The sequence below is a fragment of the Cyphomyrmex costatus genome, unplaced genomic scaffold, assembly GCF_001594065.2.
Source record: "Cyphomyrmex costatus isolate MS0001 unplaced genomic scaffold, Ccosl1.0 scaffold100, whole genome shotgun sequence".
NCBI lineage: Eukaryota > Metazoa > Arthropoda > Insecta > Hymenoptera > Formicidae > Cyphomyrmex > Cyphomyrmex costatus.
This window is the reverse complement of record NW_017274955.1, coordinates 2,131,154-2,152,757: the sequence shown is the minus strand read 5'-3', so window position 1 is coordinate 2,152,757 and position 21,604 is coordinate 2,131,154. Positions and strand designations below refer to the sequence as shown.

At 35.9% G+C, this 21,604-nt stretch overlaps 1 protein-coding gene across 3 annotated transcripts; it reads right to left on the bottom strand.

Moving 5' to 3' along the window:
* Positions 1 to 152: 152 nt before the first annotated feature.
* LOC108771676 (obg-like ATPase 1) lies at positions 153 to 19,536 on the bottom strand. 3 transcript variants are annotated; one of them, XM_018537026.1, is made up of 11 exons: positions 19,352 to 19,429; positions 15,220 to 15,401; positions 9,193 to 9,253; positions 7,276 to 7,403; positions 5,606 to 5,781; positions 3,577 to 3,654; positions 3,109 to 3,206; positions 2,895 to 3,035; positions 1,477 to 1,573; positions 544 to 666; positions 153 to 459 (listed from the first exon to the last, which is right to left on the bottom strand). In XM_018537026.1, the coding sequence occupies exons 2-11, from the start codon at positions 15,398 to 15,400 to the stop codon at positions 349 to 351; spliced, it is 1,194 nt and encodes a 397-aa protein (XP_018392528.1). In that variant the 5' UTR covers position 15,401; positions 19,352 to 19,429; the 3' UTR covers positions 153 to 348. The 3 variants fall into 3 exon arrangements, with proteins under 3 accessions (XP_018392528.1, XP_018392537.1, XP_018392546.1); XM_018537035.1 differs by lacking the exons at positions 15,220 to 15,401; positions 19,352 to 19,429 and adding an exon at positions 19,491 to 19,536 and having other exon boundaries at positions 9,193 to 9,256; XM_018537044.1 differs by lacking the exons at positions 15,220 to 15,401; positions 19,352 to 19,429 and adding an exon at positions 10,444 to 10,513 and having other exon boundaries at positions 9,193 to 9,256.
* Between the last annotated feature and the right edge of the window lie 2,068 nt (positions 19,537 to 21,604).

Genomic DNA, 21,604 nt, shown 5'->3' with positions numbered 1-21,604 from the left:
TCTACATATAATTTTAGACAAGAAAAGATATATTAGATTATTCCAATACAACGTTTTGGAAACGTATCATGAGCACGATTAATTTTTATATATTCTGCGGAATCAAAATATAAAAATAATTGTCATTATCGACATCACATTAGTGTGAGTGTGTGTGTGTATGCGTGTGTGTGTATGTGGTGTGTGTGTGTGTGTGTGTGTATATATATATATGATTATCGTGAATGAAAGTCAGGGAGGATCAGGAAGCGAGTTGGATTGATTAACGCGAGGATGATGCATGCAACAGGATAACAGAATCATGTTGATGTACAGATGGACCAGCAACAACATGAGAAACGCGTGCCATCACTTCTTTTTCGCGTCTTTTAATCCAGCGCCTGCGTTGAATTTGAAGAAAATAATGTCGCCATCCTCGACTACATAATTACGTCCTTGCTGTCTGTACTTTCCGGCGGCCTAACAAAATAAAACGTATGTATTAAGTAGAGAATGTGTATCATGTATCATCTAATATAAAAATTATAATTGTAATTTGAATACTTTTACTGCTGCTTCCGAGCCTTCGTTCTTGAAATCTTCGAATTTCATCACTTCCGCCATAATAAATCCTTTTTCAAAATCCGTATGTATTTTCCCCGCAGCTTGAGGTGCTTTTGTGCCTTTCTATAAAATAAAGAAAACATTTTCCACATTATAACTGTATAACATAATATTATATGTAGTGATAAAAGTAAATTAATAAAAATAAAATTTATGTTAATCATGTTAGAATACAAAAAAGATAAGACGTATAAAAAATATGTAATACATATTTTTCTTATCATCATTAATATTATCTAATATATAATTTTACTTTTTTTTTATTAATATTATTAACATTTTTCTAAATGTTTTATAATTTAATAAATTTATGTAATTTAATAAATTAAAATCGATAAGAATATGCCATAATGATCAAGCTGAATCTCGGATGCTTCTATATAATTGCGTGTGAATTTATATACTACGTATATAGATTTTTCAAATCGCCCTGAATTTTTCAGACTTGAAACGCAACTCTACTAAACTACCTCAGTAATATCACGAGTTAAATTGACTAACAATTTAACAATTTTTGATGCTCTTTGCGCACCTTGGATCGATCTTAATAATGTTGAAAGACATATTAAAATCTGTAAATAATTTAATTTTTATTGCGAAAAATATTACCTCAACCGGGAATCGAACCCGGATTTTTGCATTCCGTGCGAGAGTCCTAAAAGCCTTTAGACTACCGAAGCGCGCAATTAAAAAATACATACGTAGTATATAAATTCACATGCAATTATACAGTAACACTGAAGATCCAGCTGACCGTTACGGCATGTTCTCATCGATTTTCATTGGTTTAAATTCTCACGGTCCTATAAGATTTGATATATTATTAATAAATTAATTTTTATTTTACTTTATTACTATGAATTCTATATTTACCTGAATTGTCCACGCCTTGACTTCATCGTGACCGGACGTGAAAAAATATTGCAGCTGTAACGCTTTATATCCTTGTAAAATGATTTTATCGAGTGCACTATAGAGAGAAAAGAAACATACAATAAATAAATATGTTTCTGAGAGCAGAATAGTCTGCTACATGTCGAACACGACGAGATGTAAGTTTCTCACTTTCCGCGAATCACGAAAAAATGAGGCACGTCCGCGGTCAAAGCGGGAAGTGTCCAAGTTGTGGAATAAGATTGTCTCGGGCCAAATATCGTCTAATAACGGGTTAGCGCAAGTGGAGCCGTCCAACGCGCGGTGGGCCTGACGAAAGTCCGAGAGTTCAGAGAATACACATAAAGGCGAACGACTTAATACCGCAATTTTATCATTCCGACTCCGGTCGGGGACCTATTTCCCGGCGACCAGTTATCTGCGGTCTCGAAATAAAATCACGGTGTCTTCCGTCCCTTCGTTTGTATTCCCCGATCATTAGGCAAACTTGGGGAGTATCGTGGACTCTCTTCTACTTCCTCACTAGCTGCGAAAGTCCAGGAAATATTATATAATGAATATCGCGGGAAATATCAAACGTTCCTTGTTCAGCATTATTTCATTTAAATATTTTCCTAACATCCGCGTTTCTTTCCCGCTTATTAAAGTACTTTTTGGCGTATCGAATTGGATTTAATTCAACGTTGATCAATGTCCTAACCAACTCATAATTACAACTGTACCGTACAGCTCGATTAAAATTCACTCTGATAAGTAAGAAAAAAAGGAAAGATCGTGAAGCAAGTCTAAACTATATACCGTATACCACGTACAACGCACGTATCGCCCTGGGGTACGAATGACCCGCTAACCAATCGAATTGCCGAACCACCGCCGATTACTTCTCGCTCCACCCACCCTCCTCGATTATACCAACGTGCCCGCGAGGGCGGGAGGGGTTTTTATGCAATTTTGCAAGAATTTGAATAGCCGTTCGTAAAAACATAATGCGCCGCGACCGTGCCGGCTACGGTTTTTATTAGCCGTCCCACGTGGTGAGAGTGGGACAGGGGTCTAGACGCCGACCGTGCCCACCATTATTATTACCGTTAGAGAATAACTCGGTGCATAGCTAAATGTGGGAACACCCCAAACTCGGTTGAGGGAGATGCGTCTGTAGCACGATTTTACGAACGTCCAACCTTCTTTTCCCTGCAATCTTGCGGCGCTTCGTCGCCAACCGGCAACGAGCGACGTATGCGAGAGAGCCACACTACCGAATTTCTCTAAGTTTTAAAGGCGGTGGTAAACGACGCGGGGCCGTACCCCCTTATTTGCGAGCGCGACACAGCAACATTTAGAGGATAAAAGTAATAATAATCGTTATAACGGACCGGAGGAGGCCGAGAGATACCAACCTGGTGACTTTGTGTTCCTCGAAGTATTTTGCGCGCTCCGCCTCGTCCATATCGAGAATCTTGTTTTCGAAGACGCCGCTGAAAGGAATTAACACCGCGCCCGGATCGTTCTTGTCGACCCATTCTTTTATCTTGATTAACCTGTTACAAAGAATAGTGAGAGATGTAATGAACTGGGAGGTACTAGAGTTCAATCGTCCATTATATCGCATACCATTTGTTCTTCTTGCGTATGTAATCCTTTTCCGATAGGTTTACCAAATAGATGATCGGCTTCGACGTAAGAAACAGATACTTGTTCAATACCTCGATCTAAAAATTCATGAAATGTAATATAAAATCAAAGTGGAAAATTCTCTTAATCTCTTTCAATGCCACTCTTGATATACTATAACCGGTTTTGTTTTTCCAAAATAGGTTTTTTTCTGTTTACTATAATGCGCTTAAAACTTTTTTTTTATTAATAAACATACATATAATTGTTTAATATTGATGTATTTTTTAACGATTGGCGTTTTGATTGAAAAAAATTGTTGCGATATGTTCATTTTTATAAAAATTATAAACAATACACATACAAAGTTGAATTGAATGAACTAATATACATATTACATTCGTGACAAATATAATGTGAAGAGTTATTCATGATAAAATATAGATACTATAAAATGTTTAAACTCACGTCATTGGCACTCCAATCGGCGAACCTGATATGTTTTTTCTCATCCGTCAGAGTGCCCTTTACTTTTAGAAGCGTATCCTACAACATACGGATTGAAAAATTCCACTTAATCCCGAAATTCACTCCTGTTGCGTAACGGTTTTATTTCTCGATAATCAAATGTAACGACTTCGACATTCATCGATCTCGCCAGACATTCAGATGCACGAACGTGGGCCATCGAGTAGGATAATTTCGCGATCGAATCGTGATTAGAGGATCGTGCTGGACTAGTCGAATGCGAGGTCCCATTAGCCGAGAGAAAGAGAAAGAGAAAGAGAGAGAGAGAAAGGACGAAAAGGTAGCTTCGAATTCTCGAAAACTTTTGCCAAATTGCAAAGTTGAGAACGAGGGGGAAATCGGTAATTGCCGTGGGTCAATCCGCGGAAGGAGGGTAAATCCGACGATCGACTCGTTCCAGGAAGCCTCGTTTCGCCCGCGTTCTCTTAATTTCCTCGGTAATTTCGTAGTTGGCCTGACAAAAGGGGCTGCAACTGTACTCGCTAGACATTCTTACGCCACGTATAAACATCAAGGGAAAAAAAACCAAGAGGAAGGAAATTCTTTAGACTCTCGTGACGAACAGTAGCTCGGTAAAATCGATTTGACATAATATCGATTTCGCGTTTACAAATGTCGACCTTTTTAGAAAATTTTGTGTCAAAAATACGTGTCTATCACATCGCAGTTGATTTTGCGACTTCATATACAAATTCACGGAAAAAATTCAGCACAATTCTTACGGGAAATAGCTTTCAGCAAAAAAAATTGTCTGCAGCTTTATTTTATTTTATAGTTAATATAAAAAAGTGAACGAATGGAACTGAGCTTGCATTATTTAGAACATGCTCTCTTAAAAAATATACTATTACTTTTCTTCATTCTCATATTTTTAGGACGTTTGATTGACTGAAATGTAAAAAATTTTAAAAATGTAATCACTATATTATATATATATATTTTTTTTTTTTAACTTTGAACTTTCTACTATTTGTAGAAAGCAAACTTACTAACATTATGACATAATATTAACTTTTGATCAGCATCAAATAAATTATAAAATAGGAAACGAAGTTACAGCCAATTTCACTGAAAACTATTTTGTATAAGAATTATATATGTATGATCCTTTCGATAACTGATGAAGTGGAAAAAAATAAATAAACGGTTGAATGAATCAAATGTGAATTGCGTCTTACATACGTATACGATATCACGTTTGCAGGAAGTAATATATACATAAATATGTAATTTGTTCAAAGGAATTACATCAGTTGGGTGTTATCATCGTTAAATGACAATTTTCGAAACGTCTTTGTTTTCTTGAAAAGTTAGTTTAACGTAATGTATGCTACTAAGTGCATAACGAAAATATATAAGTTACATTGTACGTTACAGTAATCAATGTTATACTGATAAAGTCTAATCTAGAATATTCTTTGCTTCCCGTTTCTTGCTTTTTATCATTTTTATCTCTTACCTTTTTGCTTCTTATTTTTGTTTCTTCGTTTCCTATCACCCGAGATAAAAATTAATTTTTGATAAAATTTTTGATAAAAAATACATGATAAGAAATACGACTGTCAATAAACCGCAAAGAAGGAAAAAAAACAAAAGGTAAAAGCCAAACCAAAGAACAGGAAGCAAAGAGCATTGTAAATTGGATTTAATTCCGCTATAATAACTGATAAAGACAATGGTTGCATTCAGCAAAAAACTAATTTTCATACATAACTGTTGTAAAATTATTTAATATGATTAGTTTGCACATTTAGGCCCAATAAAGAACTAAACGCAAGTTCAATCATATTAAAGAATTTTACAATAGTTGCGAAATTGTTTTTTTTTCTTGCTGAACGCAGCAATTTTTAGAAAATATAGAATTTCCATAGAATTTGTTGCTCTTCCGAAAATATATTTTCACACAAACAGCGTGTTTTTTCACTTAAAGAATCTATTCTACTGAAATGTAATGATCTCAAATACTCACGTATTCAGGTTTCAGCTTCTTATCATTACCGCGTATCACAAGCTTCTCGAGCTTCTCGAGGTGAACGTTTAAGAATTCCACGTCCTTCAGTCGTAACTCCTCGCTAATGATGTCGAGGTCTCTTACGGGGTTAACATCACCCTCCACGTGGGTAACATCATCGTCCTCGAAGGCACCTAATAAAGCACAAGTAAATAGATCTCTCGCGCCAGGCAAGTCAGGAAACGTAATCTCGAAACTGGGGCTGCACGATGCTCATAAGTAACGCCTCAACGCAAGGCTCGCATGTCGACTGTTTAAACGAGCCACCGCCACCGCCACTGCCACGCGAAGATTGCCAGGTTGGTTTAATTGAAAAAATTACCACCTGTCAGAGGCCTGGTAAAGCGTATTAACCGGCAGAACTACCTCGAAATGTTATTTTCAGTACGAATATAATATATACCTAACGATTATTCTCTCAAACGAATTAGCAGTCGTTTAACGAATTATATTTGTTATACATTATCACGATATATGGATTATGATCTTGTGGATTTTGCGGATGTGAGGAATATCGTTAATTTTGTTACCAATTATGTCTCTTTGCGAAAATTGTGATAAATTCATTTTTCCACTTGATAGTGTTTACATTCTATGCAGAAAATAATGCAGTAAGGACTACAACAATGTTATTGTTATGTACTGGGGATGCGTTCAGGAATTATGCTCAGATAACTCTTGGGTGCATTGCTATAATATACGTAATGTAAACTATAGCCTAGAGTTACCTAGGCATAATTTCTGAATGCAGCCCTGGATTGTACTGATATTATAACGGAAAGTATATTTTTCAATGTGCATTGTAATTTTATTGTAATTTATTAATGTCATTAATCGAAATACATCTGTAACTGACTGTCAATATAGTAATAAAAAAAACTAATAAATACTTTATCATTATATTTTAATTTAATAACTCAAAAGGAAATATAATTTATATGTATACTACAATATTTTCTTTTCACATTTGACCAATATTAAAAAATTATGTGTTACTCACGCAGATGTTTGTTAATCAATTAAATTCTTTAGTTTCACACAAATTGAGTTTTTTTAAAAATACTAAATTTTTAAAAATAGTTTATTAATGTTCACATTAAATATACGTTAGTAATCGAACATGCGATCTACAAAAAAATTGAGTTTTTAAAAATTATATATCGATTACGATAATTTCTTGTTATTTATGTGTGCGAGATAGACAAAGAAACATCCGCAATGATAGGTGCAGGTTGATCGATCTGAATTATCGCGAGAGACAACAATGTAATGTGCTTCCAGGAAGATAGTTAAACCATAAACACGTGTTCGTAATGCCAACAAGATACACATGTGTGTCGTAAAAATAAGTTTACAATCGCGATTGCACGATCAACGAGCGCAAAGTAAGTAAATATCGCTCGAGATCAATCTCTCGATCTCATCGACAAAAATTTCTTTCGCCGTAATCGCTCTTATCGCGATTCCGCGTTTGATAAGGTTCTGTGAAAGTATTTTCTCAGCGATTTATTTATTTACTGCGTCACGTCAATGCAAAACGATTAAAATGTTATTAATAACGGAAATAAATTATAAACATTGGATAAAAATGTAGTAACAAACGATATTTTAAATGGCAGCGTACTTACGACAAAGATGAAATATGCCGTCACAAGCTCCGATATGAGAAAGAAAACTGTTTCCTAAACCTTGTCCTTCGGAGGCACCTTTCACCAGTCCAGCAATATCCATTACGTGTAAGAAGGCCGGAACTTTACTGGAAATCCGAATTTCTAATTACCATTATCAAATGAGGATAAATATCGAATGGCATAAAGGTGCATCCTTTTAATTATAATCATTATCTACAAATTCGTCAGAGAGAGAGAGAGAGAGAGAGAGTGTGTGTGTGTGTGTGTGTTTAATATCTATAATACATCAATGTAAAATAACTGTAAACTCGGTTTATTTACTCTTTATTGTGTCACATATTACATTTAAAAATTTTGATAATCTGTAACAAGGTTTCAAATATATCTATATAATTTTCCGTAATGTGCATCATAATTTTATTAAATTTTAAGAAAAAAAGCGCGGTCTTAAAATACCATCTCATGTAGTAGACCTGTTCCGACTTATGTCCGTTTCTATCAACGTAAATTAACTTTAATCTTAATTTAACTCAGTTTTTATCTTTTTCTAATTCTCAGAACTAAAAATTCTAATTTTTTAAACCACAGAAGTTCTAAGAATTAGAAAAAGATAAAAAGTAAGTTAAACCAAAAGATTAAAGTTAATCTACATTGATAGAAACTAGAAACAGGCACAAATCGGAATTGGTATAATCTACTATACGGTACGGGTAGTTTCCGAGGACGCGCTTTTCGCGCGTACGCTGATTTCAACGGAGGTCACTGATGATCGCGAATTAAAGGTCGAAGGCATTTACCGCGTGATGCACGCGCGCAGAATGGAAATAGGGTGGGACGACAGTGACAACGAGGTGTATTTAAATGCTAATGCCAACGGGCTCATTAAACAATTAGCCTTTGAAGGGAGGCGTCGGTGAAAGTGGACGAACTGATGAACGGAGAGACGAAGGGGTGGGGAGGGAGGGAAGGATGGTGTATTAGCCGGCTTTCATCACGGATCGTCGAATCATCCGACACGTGCCGGCAGTCGGGGGGGTTGGTCCGATACACAGACGACGAGAATGCAACGATAATAGGGCGGACGAGAGGGCATCGATGAATCGGCCGCTCTTTGATCCGACGCTGTTTCGCATTTTCAATGCTTCGATTCCTGTCGAATCTGGCGTAAGACAAGCACGTTTCACTATTTAGGTATCAACGTATGAAACCGAGCGAGGAGAAAGTGCAGTTTTATTAACCGTCCGACTTCTCGCTGAATAATGAGAATTACACGCGATGACATGTCAAATATATACGCTTGATAATCGAAAATAACTGGCTAGCCGATTTTTCCAATCGATATGAATTATTCCCAGGACTTGTCATCTGCGAATTCGTTCCCATTATTTGCCGATTATTTTATTCGAAAATCTATCCACCGATGCCGATCATATATTAAAAGCTGGATACGGACTTACATATAACAGAACGTCGCGAACGCCGTTATTTATACGATCTTTGTTGTTGGATTTGGTACTGCTTATGTTATGGCTTTACGTCTCTTATAATGTGATTGGCCAATTCGCTTAGGTTTTTTCGTATGCCATGGCATTAAGTCTGTACCCGACTTTAAGACTGCCACATCACGTGCTGAGGCGAATAAAGAAACGTAACATCGGCGAACGAGAACGTTTCGCATTTCGTAGACGAATTTAGACCAATCTGCATTGCAGATCGCCCCTCGCTCCCTTCCGACTCCCTCGTCTTTCTTCAGGAATAAAAGCGAACAAGTATGGAAATGTCCCCCGTTATTCCGACTCGTTTCCCTTCACGAGGGTGCATCTTTACGCGGCTCTATATGCTTCCATTCTGTTGTACACATTTACCCTACGTTACATTCAATGTACTTTAAGAACATTCCTTGCTGTTTCTTACCTAGCTGGTTTAAAGTATTCGCAGAGGTAGTCATATCTCGTATCAGGCACCGGAACGCGACGTACTGGAAAAAAGAATTGGATAGCTTGAATTTTCGACGATGTAAGAATTATTGGACTCTACGAAGCTGACGGAAGATCTATTGCATCCACACAATTATAAATCTTTTTGTTAATAATAACAAACAATTCTATTTTTTCATGATGTTTATCGAGAGAAAAAGGGTTGCAATATTACTATATAATTTAACTATAATTTATAGTAGTTTTTTGAGATAAATATATATTTATAGTTGTTTTATAACTGCGCAAATATAGTCAATTACGCTATTAACCATACACTACTTCAAAATCTGTAGTTTTTTTTCTTAACATATTTATTAGTTATTATTACTACATAGATAGTTCATAAAGTGAATTTATACATATAATAGTTATTCATTTATAATTGCGTTTACAGAATAAAAATGTTTATTTTTTACTATATTAATGTTTGAAATTATCATAAATCATAATACAATTTTTTTCATATTTAGGAAAACTACATAATTATAAAATTATTATTACAACAAAAGTTATTATAGCAATAATAATAAAAGTAGAATTCTAACCATAATTATTTAATCATAAATATTTTTTCATGTAACTATAGTCACAAATTACAAATATTAAACACTTTTGTCAGTTATATTTGAAAATTTTGTGAAATATACTTAGTATAATTAGTAAAATAAATTTTTTAATATCATTTTGGTTGAAGTTAATTAGTGTCTTTTAAATAATTTAAATTAAATGAGTTTTACATGATCAATAATACTGATTAGTAATATTAAATAATCGTAATACTGTCAGTATGCATCAATATTTTTATCTTACACGATCAGTATTATTGATAATATTTCAGTTTTATGTATATAATTGTGCAACTATATTAACGAAAATATTGACGCGCTATTTTTACGAATCTTACACGAATAATTTATCAGTATTAACAAATGATAATATTATCGAGGATGATCCCGATTTCTTAAATGAGCATCTACTATGTAATGCTCGAGAACAAAAAGTTCAAATCACCGTCAATATTCTAAATCAATTTTATCCACGTAATATTATAACCACTCAGTAAGTATTTGTTAGTACTGGCAATATTAATTGACTGTGTAAGGTCAGTATTACAAATCCAGTGTTAATAAATATTACAGATTTTGACGTCAGCTCCGGAGAGTTAATAATATTTCATAGAATATACGGATATATAACTTATTGTTAGATAAATGTGTCCATGTAACGTATAAGGAATCTTTAATAGGATTATTTTGATTCAACTAAATATGGATTATGCTTCTTTTTCATGGTATCAGTAACGATCTCTATAATTCTGTTTCGTTCATCGATTCGCTTGCACGCGATTTTGTAAATATCCATCTCGGTCAAGTTTTCGGTCACGTTATACGTCTTCAAGTAAACGCCGATATAAATCGCCGCGCTGACAGCCACCGACAAGCCGAATATCTTCGGACGACGAGCGCCTACTAGAGTTACAACTTTAACCAACATTTTTGCCACTGTTTGCTCCAGGAAAGCCACGTCCGGCATACGTTCTTTGATCGGCGGAAGTTCATGAGGAAATGCAATATCTATTTCAGAGTATTTACTGTGCTGCGCGAGAAACTTCTCGCGACATTCCTCGCTGCAGAAGAGATATACTTTATCCTTAAGGATGGCACCCAAATCGACTCTACCTGGTGTTAGCTTGCGATTCGGTAGGTTGTCGACGTAAGTTACTAGACACAACCCGCCGATCTGGAGACGTTGCGCCCAACAAGCGTGCTCCACGTCGACTGTCTCTTGCAATATCCGAGGTCGTTCATCGACAAGAGATGCAGTAACAGGTGAAAGGTAATACAATGGATCTTCCACGAAAGCGTCTATATGTTGCGGACAAATCCAATAAAAATATTCCCTAAATTGGACCATTCCTTGACTGATTACCAATTGGCCAGAGGTCTTCAAGATGTTTTCGCGAAACAGGCAAACGGGACAGTACGATTCGTATCGACTCTGAAGCGATCGAAACTCGTACGGTGATACGCACATTTGCTTCAAACTGTGAACCTTGTCCAAGTTTGCCTCATGAAAATGAAGCATGATATTAGCAAATCGTGAGCATACCGCGTGATTTACACGAGTCCATACATACCACTTACTCTTAGTAGCATCCAATTCGACTACGTTTTGCCAGAATCTTTTTAGCCACTCTCGAAAACTTGCTTGGTCCGTTTGCCAATCCTTGTAACGTCGCGACAGAAAATTGGCGGAGAAATTCAATGGGCTTCTGATATCATCATTATCCCAAGACAGGCATTCGAGGCAGAACTCTACATCCGTTTTGAAATCAAGAACAATCATTGGTTGTATTCCTAAAACAACTAGTTGCTCGGTTTCCTTACGATTTGAAGGACAATCGTCCAGGATATAACCTTGACTTACAGCGCGTGATCCCATAGATAATATTTCGATGGCACGTGCTACAGATTCGATCGAAGCAGCCTGACCAGCTCGAAGTTGATCTTCGATTATACGCGCTGATTCGGTCCAAGGATAATATTTCAATATGTGGCGTAACGCTTTGCCGCGAGTAATTACCTTCAACCCGTACGTTTTCGAGAAACGATTCGCCAACGTTGTTTTTCCGCATTTCGGCGGTCCGATGATGGAAATTCGAAGCGGAAGAAGTGGCGGATGGACATCTTGCACGAGATACTTCGATGGATTATTTAGAAATGCGGAGAGTGCTTCTTCGCCCGCAAGAAAATAAATATACGGACAATGTACAACTGGAAAAATCTGACCGCGAGTTTTCATCGGCAGAAACATTTGAATTGATATCGTACTGGTGTAGAGTTGCACGGGACACCATCGACCGAAGGAACTGAAGAAATAGTAACCGCAGTCGAGAAGTCGTTCGGCTGTAGCAAGATCAATGGTGTAGGGGAGATTTTTTTCTTCCTTTTTCTCAGCATCTTTATCAGCCAAATTTACTTCGTTTTCCACGACTGCTGTTTCTTCCGATATTTCATTCTCTTTATTCTTTTTTTCGACATTCGTACCGATAGTTGCAAAATCAAAACGATATTTAATATGATTTATCACGTATTCCATTATATCTTCGATATTCGCGAAGTTACACTTTATCACATTTCCTTTAAATTCAGGAATTTGTTCCTCGAATTTTATCCGCTCCGATTCAAATCGCGTTAAATGTTCAAGATATTCCCATTCCGCATCTTCATATAATGCTATTTGTTCTTCACGATCTGCTTCCATATCAGTATCAAGATGGGAGAAAGTGCGAAATTTATTCAATAGGTAGGTGTACGGCTCCTCTTCGAATAAAATGACAATGTCCTCGAAAACAATGTTAGCTTTGACAATAATCTTTCGCCAGACTTCGATATCCATGCACATACCGTGGACAACATATCCACCATCTCTTCGAAGCTCCTCTTCTAACATTTCATCAGGTATTCGCTCGATGTTCTGTATAATAATATCAGCTTTTTTATCAACCGATATGTCGATAGGCTTTAGCAAGACTTGTTCTACATTCGAATCGTTCTCATGAAACGAATACTTTTCGCGTTGTTTAATTAATTCTTTTACAATCTCATCAACATTTATCACAGTTCCACCGAAAACCTCCGCCAACTTTATACTAAGTTCCGATTTACCAGCGTATTTTGGCCCAAACACCGCTATCTTGCAGGTTGGCCGCGGATTCGGCGGCAATAAAAAAGTTCTTGGATTTTCGGTGAACAAGTTAGCAGCTTCTTGAGAAGAGAGAAAAAAGATCATGTCCAAGAATCGCACCGCGTGCTTCGGGAGTCCCTTAACGGTTCGTCCTTGAGCTAACTCGATAGGACAGTAAAACCTCCATGCAGAAAGTCTCCAGGGGAATCTGAGAGATACAACTTCTCTTAGTCTTAAAATCTCGAAAGCCCCTTCAGCAGATTCTTTTGCGAGCTCATCGCTCAAGTTGATTTCTGGAGATGTTCCAAGAAAACGTGCGTCATTCCGTTCGATCATTCCTCTTGGAAGAATCGATGGCAGTAACGCCAAAGTACGCAAACGCGTTTTGAGGATGTGAAGTATTCGTTGCACAGAACTACGGCCGTCCACGCGGACTACATGCTGAGGATTATGCGCGAGAATCCATTTATCGATTACTGGCAATGCCAAACGTTCGTAAAGATCACATTGTGTCTTAACATTGTGCGTCATGTCAGATATTAGTTTCACCAACCTTTCATCATCGTCCACGGCTGGTTGTTTGTTTGCAATTTGGAAGAAATCAAACGAGGTGTCCGATTCGTCGTGTTCGTATTCGGATAGTTGCATCACGAATTCGTTTTCATCAAAAATATCTCCTGTCAGATAGTTCATACGCCGCCGTGCGCACTTACTAGCAACGTCTTGCTTTGGACATATAAGATAAATAATTATCAAAGGTTTTCTTGGCCATATGGTAAATATTTCGTCAATCTGTCGAGGGATTTCTCGTTCGTAATCAAATTGCATCTTACAGCCTAAACCATCGGATATGAAGCGATCTTTATGTACCTCGTGCGATTCAATCGTCGTATTTTCGCAAAATTCTGGATAAATATCATCTATATTTAAAACAAAACCGGGACATGATAAATAATTAAAGCTTACATCGTTAGAAATAAACGGTAAACAGCCAATGACGTAGCCTCTGTGTTTGACATCCCTCGTCCTGACTCTGCAGCGTATCAAGTTTATAAGAATTTCTGGTCCTATAGATCTACCGAGTCGCAAAATTTTTTGCAAGTATTGGCCTTTATCTGTACCAGCATCGATCTCCTCTCGAATTAGCGACGTGGGCGAAAGTAAAACACAGTTCCAAGCATCTGCTATCGCCGATGCAATGTTGGCGTGATCTAATCCAGGTTTTCCAAAAATAACGAAACTCGGTGGATCAGTTCTAAGATAACGATTAACCGCTTCGTCTTTCAAATAAAGATTCTGATTTGTAAAGAGTTCTTTGCGAGACACAGCTTGCGATGGAAGCTTTTCCTTTTCGAAAAGCTTAGAAGCGGTGACAATCCTTTCCATCGGATGTACATCTTCAGCAAAAGCGTAATATAAATTAGCCTTTGGATATACAATTGAGGAGGGTTCATGTGTGGAAATCTTTTGAGAATCTTCGATTAATTGTAGAAAGCTTTTTTTCGTTATAAACGATTCATCAACATTCTCAGCATTCTGTCTCGGTTTTTCTAAACGTTTGTCACACATTTCCTTGTAATTAAAGTAACTTACGTCGACGATTTTAATTTCAGTTTAATATTTTGTCACGTGGCCGTGTATGCAAGTAAGGTTAAACAAGCGAAGTCGAAATAATTTATATACGCGCTGTCTAAATTACCATTTTGCTTCATACTATAAAGCGAGTTTTTAAATTCATCGATTGTATCGTGTGCTTTTAAATTAATCGAATCGCATTAAGTGCAAATGCAGATTACAGAGTCAAATTGCATTTGCGCATAATGCGATTGATCAATTGATGAAAAAACTCGCCTATAGTATACTTTAAAATGGAGAGTTCGGTTGATTATAATTATTAACCTTAATATCGGTATTCGCAATTCCACAGTAGATCTGCACATTTTCTTCAACATTATGAAAAATCATTTAGAACAAATGTTTTTCACAATTTTACATAAGTTACATAATCTTATTCCTCAAATGTTTACTTTTAAAATGAAAAAGATCGTTCAATTACGTTAACACTTTAAGCAAAGATACACTAATTTAAAGTAGACCTGCAATTATCAATTAATCAGGATTATAAGATAAAAAAAATTATCAATAGACAATTCAATTCTATTTTAGCAATATAATAATGTTGCAGAGACAAGAAAGAAGGATGCATGAAGAATACTCGAGGCTTAAATTCTAATAAATTCGCTTAAAATTCACACAAATGTATCAAGATACTTATTTTCATTGGGATCGATGGTGCAGAAGGGGAAATTCTCGGCTGCCGCTTGGCTCTTGGTGAGAACGTTGAAGAAAGTCGACTTTCCTACATTCGGAATCCCGACTATGCCCATTTTTAAATTAGTACCAACGCGACCGATAAGCGGCTTTCGCTCGGGTTCCTCGGGCTTCTTCGGAGCCATGCTGGACATACAAGACGTTAATTAATACGCCATTGGTACTCAAATTTTTTTACCGCTGATGTTCTCTGTAAAATTCTGTGGAACGAGTGCCGTGCGCGAGGCATGGTACGGAGCGCATAATTGGCTGACAGCCGACAAGACGGCAACTTTGTCTGTCGCGTCGTAGACGTATACGGTGCCCGAGGGTGCGCGTCGTCGATATTCGCATCCCCCGAAATACTTAAGCGCGGCTGCGATATTTCGTTCGTGCGTGCGTGCGTGCGTGCGTGCGCCGCCTGGAGCGCAAGCAAGATACGGAATCCGTTCCCCGGCATCGTTCTCTCGGAGCGCTCGCGGTGACTAATTATATTAATGCGGACGGCACATCGCGAGCGATTGCTGTATTTACCGCGAGATTGAGGCTCCCCCGTCCCGTCGCGCCGGTATATACGACCGAGCCGCCGCGCTGTATCAAAGACCGAGGGAGGGCTGCGCGGGAGGAGGAATACGGCCGGGCAAGCGGGGGACCTGGGATTACTGGGCACCAAAGCCGCGAATCACCGGCATCACGCCGAGAATCCGCAACCGCGCCCGAGGCCGCCAATCCGCCACCGTCTTCGCGGTTCCTGTTCCTCCTCTCCCCACGCCTCGTCATCTTCCTCTCTTTCCACCCCTAGCGGTCTGCCTCTCCTCTCCTTCTTCGCCGCACTCGCGCGTTTCAACGCGAAACCACGGCGCCTTTCGTCGTTTTTCATCGCGGTCCCGGGGAAATTTGCAAATTACGATAATGGAGGAGCATCTCTCGAAGAAGCGTTCCGCCCGCGATGCTACTCGAGAGCCCAAGAAGAGCCCCAGAGCTGCCTTGGCGCCGCGGCGTGACCGTCCCTCCCCTTTTACGACGTCGTCTCGCTTTTGAGGAACGCTAGACGCACGGTTAATGGGCGATCCCGGAGACGCGCCGCACCACGCCGCCTCTGATCGAGATTGAACCTGTGGCCTCGAGGCCGCCGTTAATCGTGAAAAATCCGCAAAATGCTTTTACCGAGAAAAGACTCGCTCCTCCAACAGTTCACATTGATAATGATATGCGAAAAATCATTATCGAGTATCTTAGTACAAGGAGCTACAACCTCATATTTCCGCCGCACAATGTTCTTCGAATCTTATATGTTATGTATAAATATTATTTATCATATTGTAAAATATTCATGTAACACATTCTAAGAATATTGTGTTTTAATTGTGCTGACGTTGAATTGATGCACTAGAAAAATAATAATATTCATCGTTTCTAAGTAAATGCTGTAAAATTCTATCCATTAAATCATATTGTTAATATTTTTACAGAATAAGGTCAAAAGGATAAAATATAATATTACAAAAATTATTAAAATTGTATCACACTTCCGTCTGTCTATTTATATGTATAAAAGAAATCATTTTAAAGTTTGTGTTTTGTACATATATAATCACCAATCGTGAAAATAAATACAATTTATGTATAAATTAAAAATGAAATTTTTATTAAATATTTTTCAATTTTGATAAAAAAGATTTGAAACGATTTATAGGCTCACAAAATAGATGGACTGCCTTTCTGCAGTTAACAATTTAAAAAAAAAGAAAAGAAAAAATTCTAGTGCTTCGCAATCAAAAATTAACATTTTCATTTATATTTTTTGAGTAGTTTGAGTTTATTAACTTATTTAATAAACATAACTCTTCACATTGATAAATATTTATTTTTCGTTAATATTGTCATTAAAATTCAAATTATCCTGATAGTTTGGATATCTCACATAAGTAATCGAACAACTCGATAAATTCATTATTTAAACATCTGAGTATTAATTAATCCGCATATTTATATCTCTCGAAACTTTCAACCGTTCAAGCCTCAGCTTTTAGCATCGCCGTAGTGTATCGAGTATAGAGTTGCTGTAATAAGAGTTAAGACAAAAAAAGTAATAATTTTTAATTAGCTGTATATGGTCTTGTATTCATGTCGTCCACAATGCTAAGTAGTGTGTCTGGTGAATACATCTAATATTCGAATAAATAAATAAAAAGTGAATAAAAATACTCATTTGAATAAACTTTTTTTTTATTCGTCAAGAAACAAATAAATATTTTATCATTCCATTTGAATAAATATATTTTGAATATGGATTAGGAATATTTTTATTTTGTATTTTGCTATACATATTTTTATTTTGCTATATTCGTTAAATATTCAAAGTTTTTTTTTTGTGAATAAATATTTTTTGAAAACCCAAAAATTTTGAATGAATATACGATTATGTACATTTTTTTTACATGAAAAATTTTAAATACAATTTGGAGCTTAATTTTTGTATTCATCGGGCACACTAATGCTAAGAATCGCTCTGAGATTTAGAACAAAGAAATGTTAAGAATTAACAAATCACATTTGAACAATTCGGTCACATGATCAAAATGATTATTCTCCATTTGAGATCTCGGACTGATTTCTAACATACAAGGCTTAACAACTAATAATGTATGAATAGGATGCTTTCCAATTGCTTCACACATTCTTAATACAAACATATACATAGTAATGCACGAAATGTAGTATTGTGAATAATTCAATTGGAATAGAATGTGCACGATATGCATTGTCTCGGATAGATTAAATGTAGCTCTTTCTGCATGTAATGAGAAAAAAAACAAAAATGCCGGCCATCCAACGTCCTCCAAACTCATTTATACCTGCCACGATTAGTAACATGTAATTGTCACTAAAGGACACAAGTTTATACAGCCGACAAGTTATGACGTAAAAATACAAAGGATGCTTTCATTTATTGACAAAAGTCGACACAAACATCGTTTTATTTTTCTTTGCATTTTACGAGTAATAAAAACAGAACAATACTTGTGTTGATTTGTCACCAAATGAAAAACATCCAAAGTATTTTACTCCTGAAAAGCGCAGTCAAACAGAAAATTAGCTCAAAATGTACAAGTAATACAAGTCAATTTAGAGCCGCTATTAGAAATTCACCAATAATAATTTGCCTGAAAATTATATTCAACCAACATTGTATGCAATAAATAAAACACCTTATATTTTTACATCATTAATAACGCGAGCTGAGTACAAGTATGTGTCGATATCTATTTTTCGGACTTGGAAATGCAATCGTATTACCGTAGCAATATGACAAATTAAATTGACAAGCAATTTAATAATTTTATACTCAATCAGACATCTTATTAAAGAGATGTTAATTGTGTTGAAAATCATCAAATAATTTATTGCGAACAATATATTACCTAAAATATTACTATTAAATTGCTTGTCAATTTAATTAGTAATATTGCTACAGTAATACATTTGTGTGTATCCAAGTAAAAAAAATCAATTCGGCGCGTAGTTCAAACGACTATATATTATGTGATATATAAATTCATATGAAAATTATTTGAACATCTAACCAACATCCAATTTCACGTGACCATTACAAGCTCTAGCGCTCTTGTGTATTATTTATACATTAATTTAACTATATACAGCAGCGGTTTGTCTTAACTCTTATTACAAATAATTCCGGCAACGAAATTGAAATGCGCGCCTCGCCGCTACCGTAGCAGCGCCGTAACACAGTGCTGCTACGTAACGGCTGGGAAGAGAAGCAACTGTCCGCACCGCACTGCAAAACTTAACCTTACCTCGCTACCGGAACGATCGTACGTCGACAGATCGTTATATCCTCGGAAATGAATTTTTACGACTTACAAAGCGTCACGTCCATATTCTTCGCGCGGTATCGTAACACCGCTGCGACGTGCTCGACACCATGTAACTCAGTATACACCTGGCCGACGTCTGCAATCTCTATCGCATATATGCATTCTTGTCGACTCGTGGCCGCAAATCAAAAAACAGCGCGCGCCCGGCACTCATTCCACAGGCAGTGTGCATCGCGGTGGTCCTTCGAAAGATACCTCGTATATGTCCGTTATGCGTTCGCAGTACTAATTATCGCTTGATATCGCTGCACGATGCGTCGAATACAAGAGCACGGCACGTAGACGACGTCACAGACATTCGACCGGCCCCGCGGGTTACAGAGTTTCCACTTACCCGCCGAAACAAAAATATACACCATGCTGCGCCGTCACTCCGCCGATAATGCAGTTTCAGGGCAGAGGAGAATCCCAATTTCCATTTTCGCGCGCACATCTTTTCGTGTTCTGAAAATATTGTTGCGTCCTCAAAGGTAATATTTAGGTAATTAATCGTATTGTAAATATTGTTAAGGTACAATTAAATCTGAATACGCGTTAATTGAAACTTTAATTTGGGATTCTAGAGATTAGAAAATAATATAATGATCGATCGAGTTTTTTTTTTCGAAATAAGTATGCAATGAAGTTTGCCGGTTACAAATTAGTCGCTTACGCTTGGAATCGCGGTTTATCGTGTCAATTGTTGTTTGTCGTGTGAATCTTTTCGTGAAAATCGAGTTTGTGTCAATAGCTAGATTAATTAACCAGTATATAAGAGTTCATGTATGGTTGACGTAAATATAAAATAAGATAAAGAAATTTATGAGATAGATATTCGTAATACGTGATTGAACTATAGCGATTACTGTGAATTGCAAGGTTATGACCGCCATTATCTCAAATCTCTCTTTGTGTTCTTTCGCAAGATTTCTCCTGACGCAACGTAATCCTGCTCAGTGTGAGTCATAAATAATTTGCTGAATTGAGTAAATTTATTCATCTTATATTTGTAGTACTATTGCGTATTCCATTAAAATACTAATCATGAAAATACTATTTCGGCAAAATTAATTTTAGAAAAATTTATAAATCCATTGAATTCTATATAAGATAAATATAAAATAAAGCTTGCCGATTAAATAATTTAGTTTAACAAAAATTTTTTTTAAATATCAAAAATCTTTTTTTTATATAAGTACTCTTTAAGTATTAAAAATGACTTATGCGCAAAGTTTCATCGAGATTCACCAATTAGTTTATAACAATATAATTTTAAATAAATTTTGTATTTATGTGCTGAGCAACTAATGTCTGTCTCAATGTAACTTTACATAAATGTTTTTAAATTCATCAAAGTATTTATATTAAAAAAATTGAGATTTTATCATTATTTTATAATACATTTTCACATATTTCTATTAGAATAGAAATTTAAAAAATGTTACTTTTTATTGAAATAACAAGTCATATTCTTAATTTTTATTTAACTTTTAACTTATTAACTATAGTTGTTACTCAACTCTGATTAAAATATACGCGACAAATATTCAGAATTAGTAGTTGAATTTTAGCAATTATATGTGACTGTAAGATTATTTTCGCCATTATTTCAAATTACTTTATATGTTTTGTATATAGGATTTCGTCCGCAGCATAAGATCGTCCTGCAATATGGATCTTATCAACATTGGCAGAATTGGTGAGTAAATTTATCTATTATATTTGCGCTATATAATTATTTAGCGTTATTATACAAGTCGAGACTGTCGAGAAAATGCAATTTTGGTAAAATTAATAAAAATAATCGATAATAAATCATATAAAGAGTTACGAATTATTTGGAATAATGGAACTGCAGAGAATATGAACTTTGGTTGATTTTTTGTGTCGATTGTGTTTCTTGTTTTCTGTAAATAAATAATAAAATCAGAATTATGTCGTTCTAGCGATTAGAGCGCTAATACATAAAAATGTTTGCATTGTGCAATGCCACAGAAATGTACGATAATGAAATATGTAATTTGAATTGCGCGACGCAATCTTATGAGTTTCGAAACCTTTACTTACTATTACATCAATTTGATTCGTGTTATTTACGACATTCTTTTTGGATTAATCAATCTGAAGAGTGAATTTATAATATTTGTATGTTTTGTAATGTTATTATATTCTCACGCTAATGTTATTATATTCTTTAAAGAATATAGATATTAATAGAAACACTTCTTTATCGTCGTTACGTTGCTCAATTAAATACTGTGAAGAGAGTGTAATTTACACTTAAATTATGGTACAATAAATCTATGTATCATAAATAATATTTATAATTATGATTAAGTAAGACTATTTTTTAAATAATTAATTACTTGAAACAATCAAGGCAATAATCTGCTGCTTTTATTATTCAAATAGTAATATTTTATATACAAATATATGCAAATAACTGACTGTAATCTGACTGACTGACTG

Excerpts from the sequence above, each read along its gene's own strand:
- LOC108771676 (XM_018537026.1), bottom strand. The coding sequence starts at position 15,400 with ATGGCTCCGAAGAAGCCCGAGGAACCCGAGCGAAAGCCGCTTATCGGT. Across the intron at positions 9,254-15,219 it reads CACCATCGATCCCAATGAAA|GTCGCGTTCCGGTGCCTGAT; the intron begins ATAAGTATCTTG and ends TTTTTCCAGTAC. Across the intron at positions 3,036-3,108 it reads ATACGCAAGAAGAACAAATG|GTTAATCAAGATAAAAGAAT; the intron begins GTATGCGATATA and ends TCTTTGTAACAG.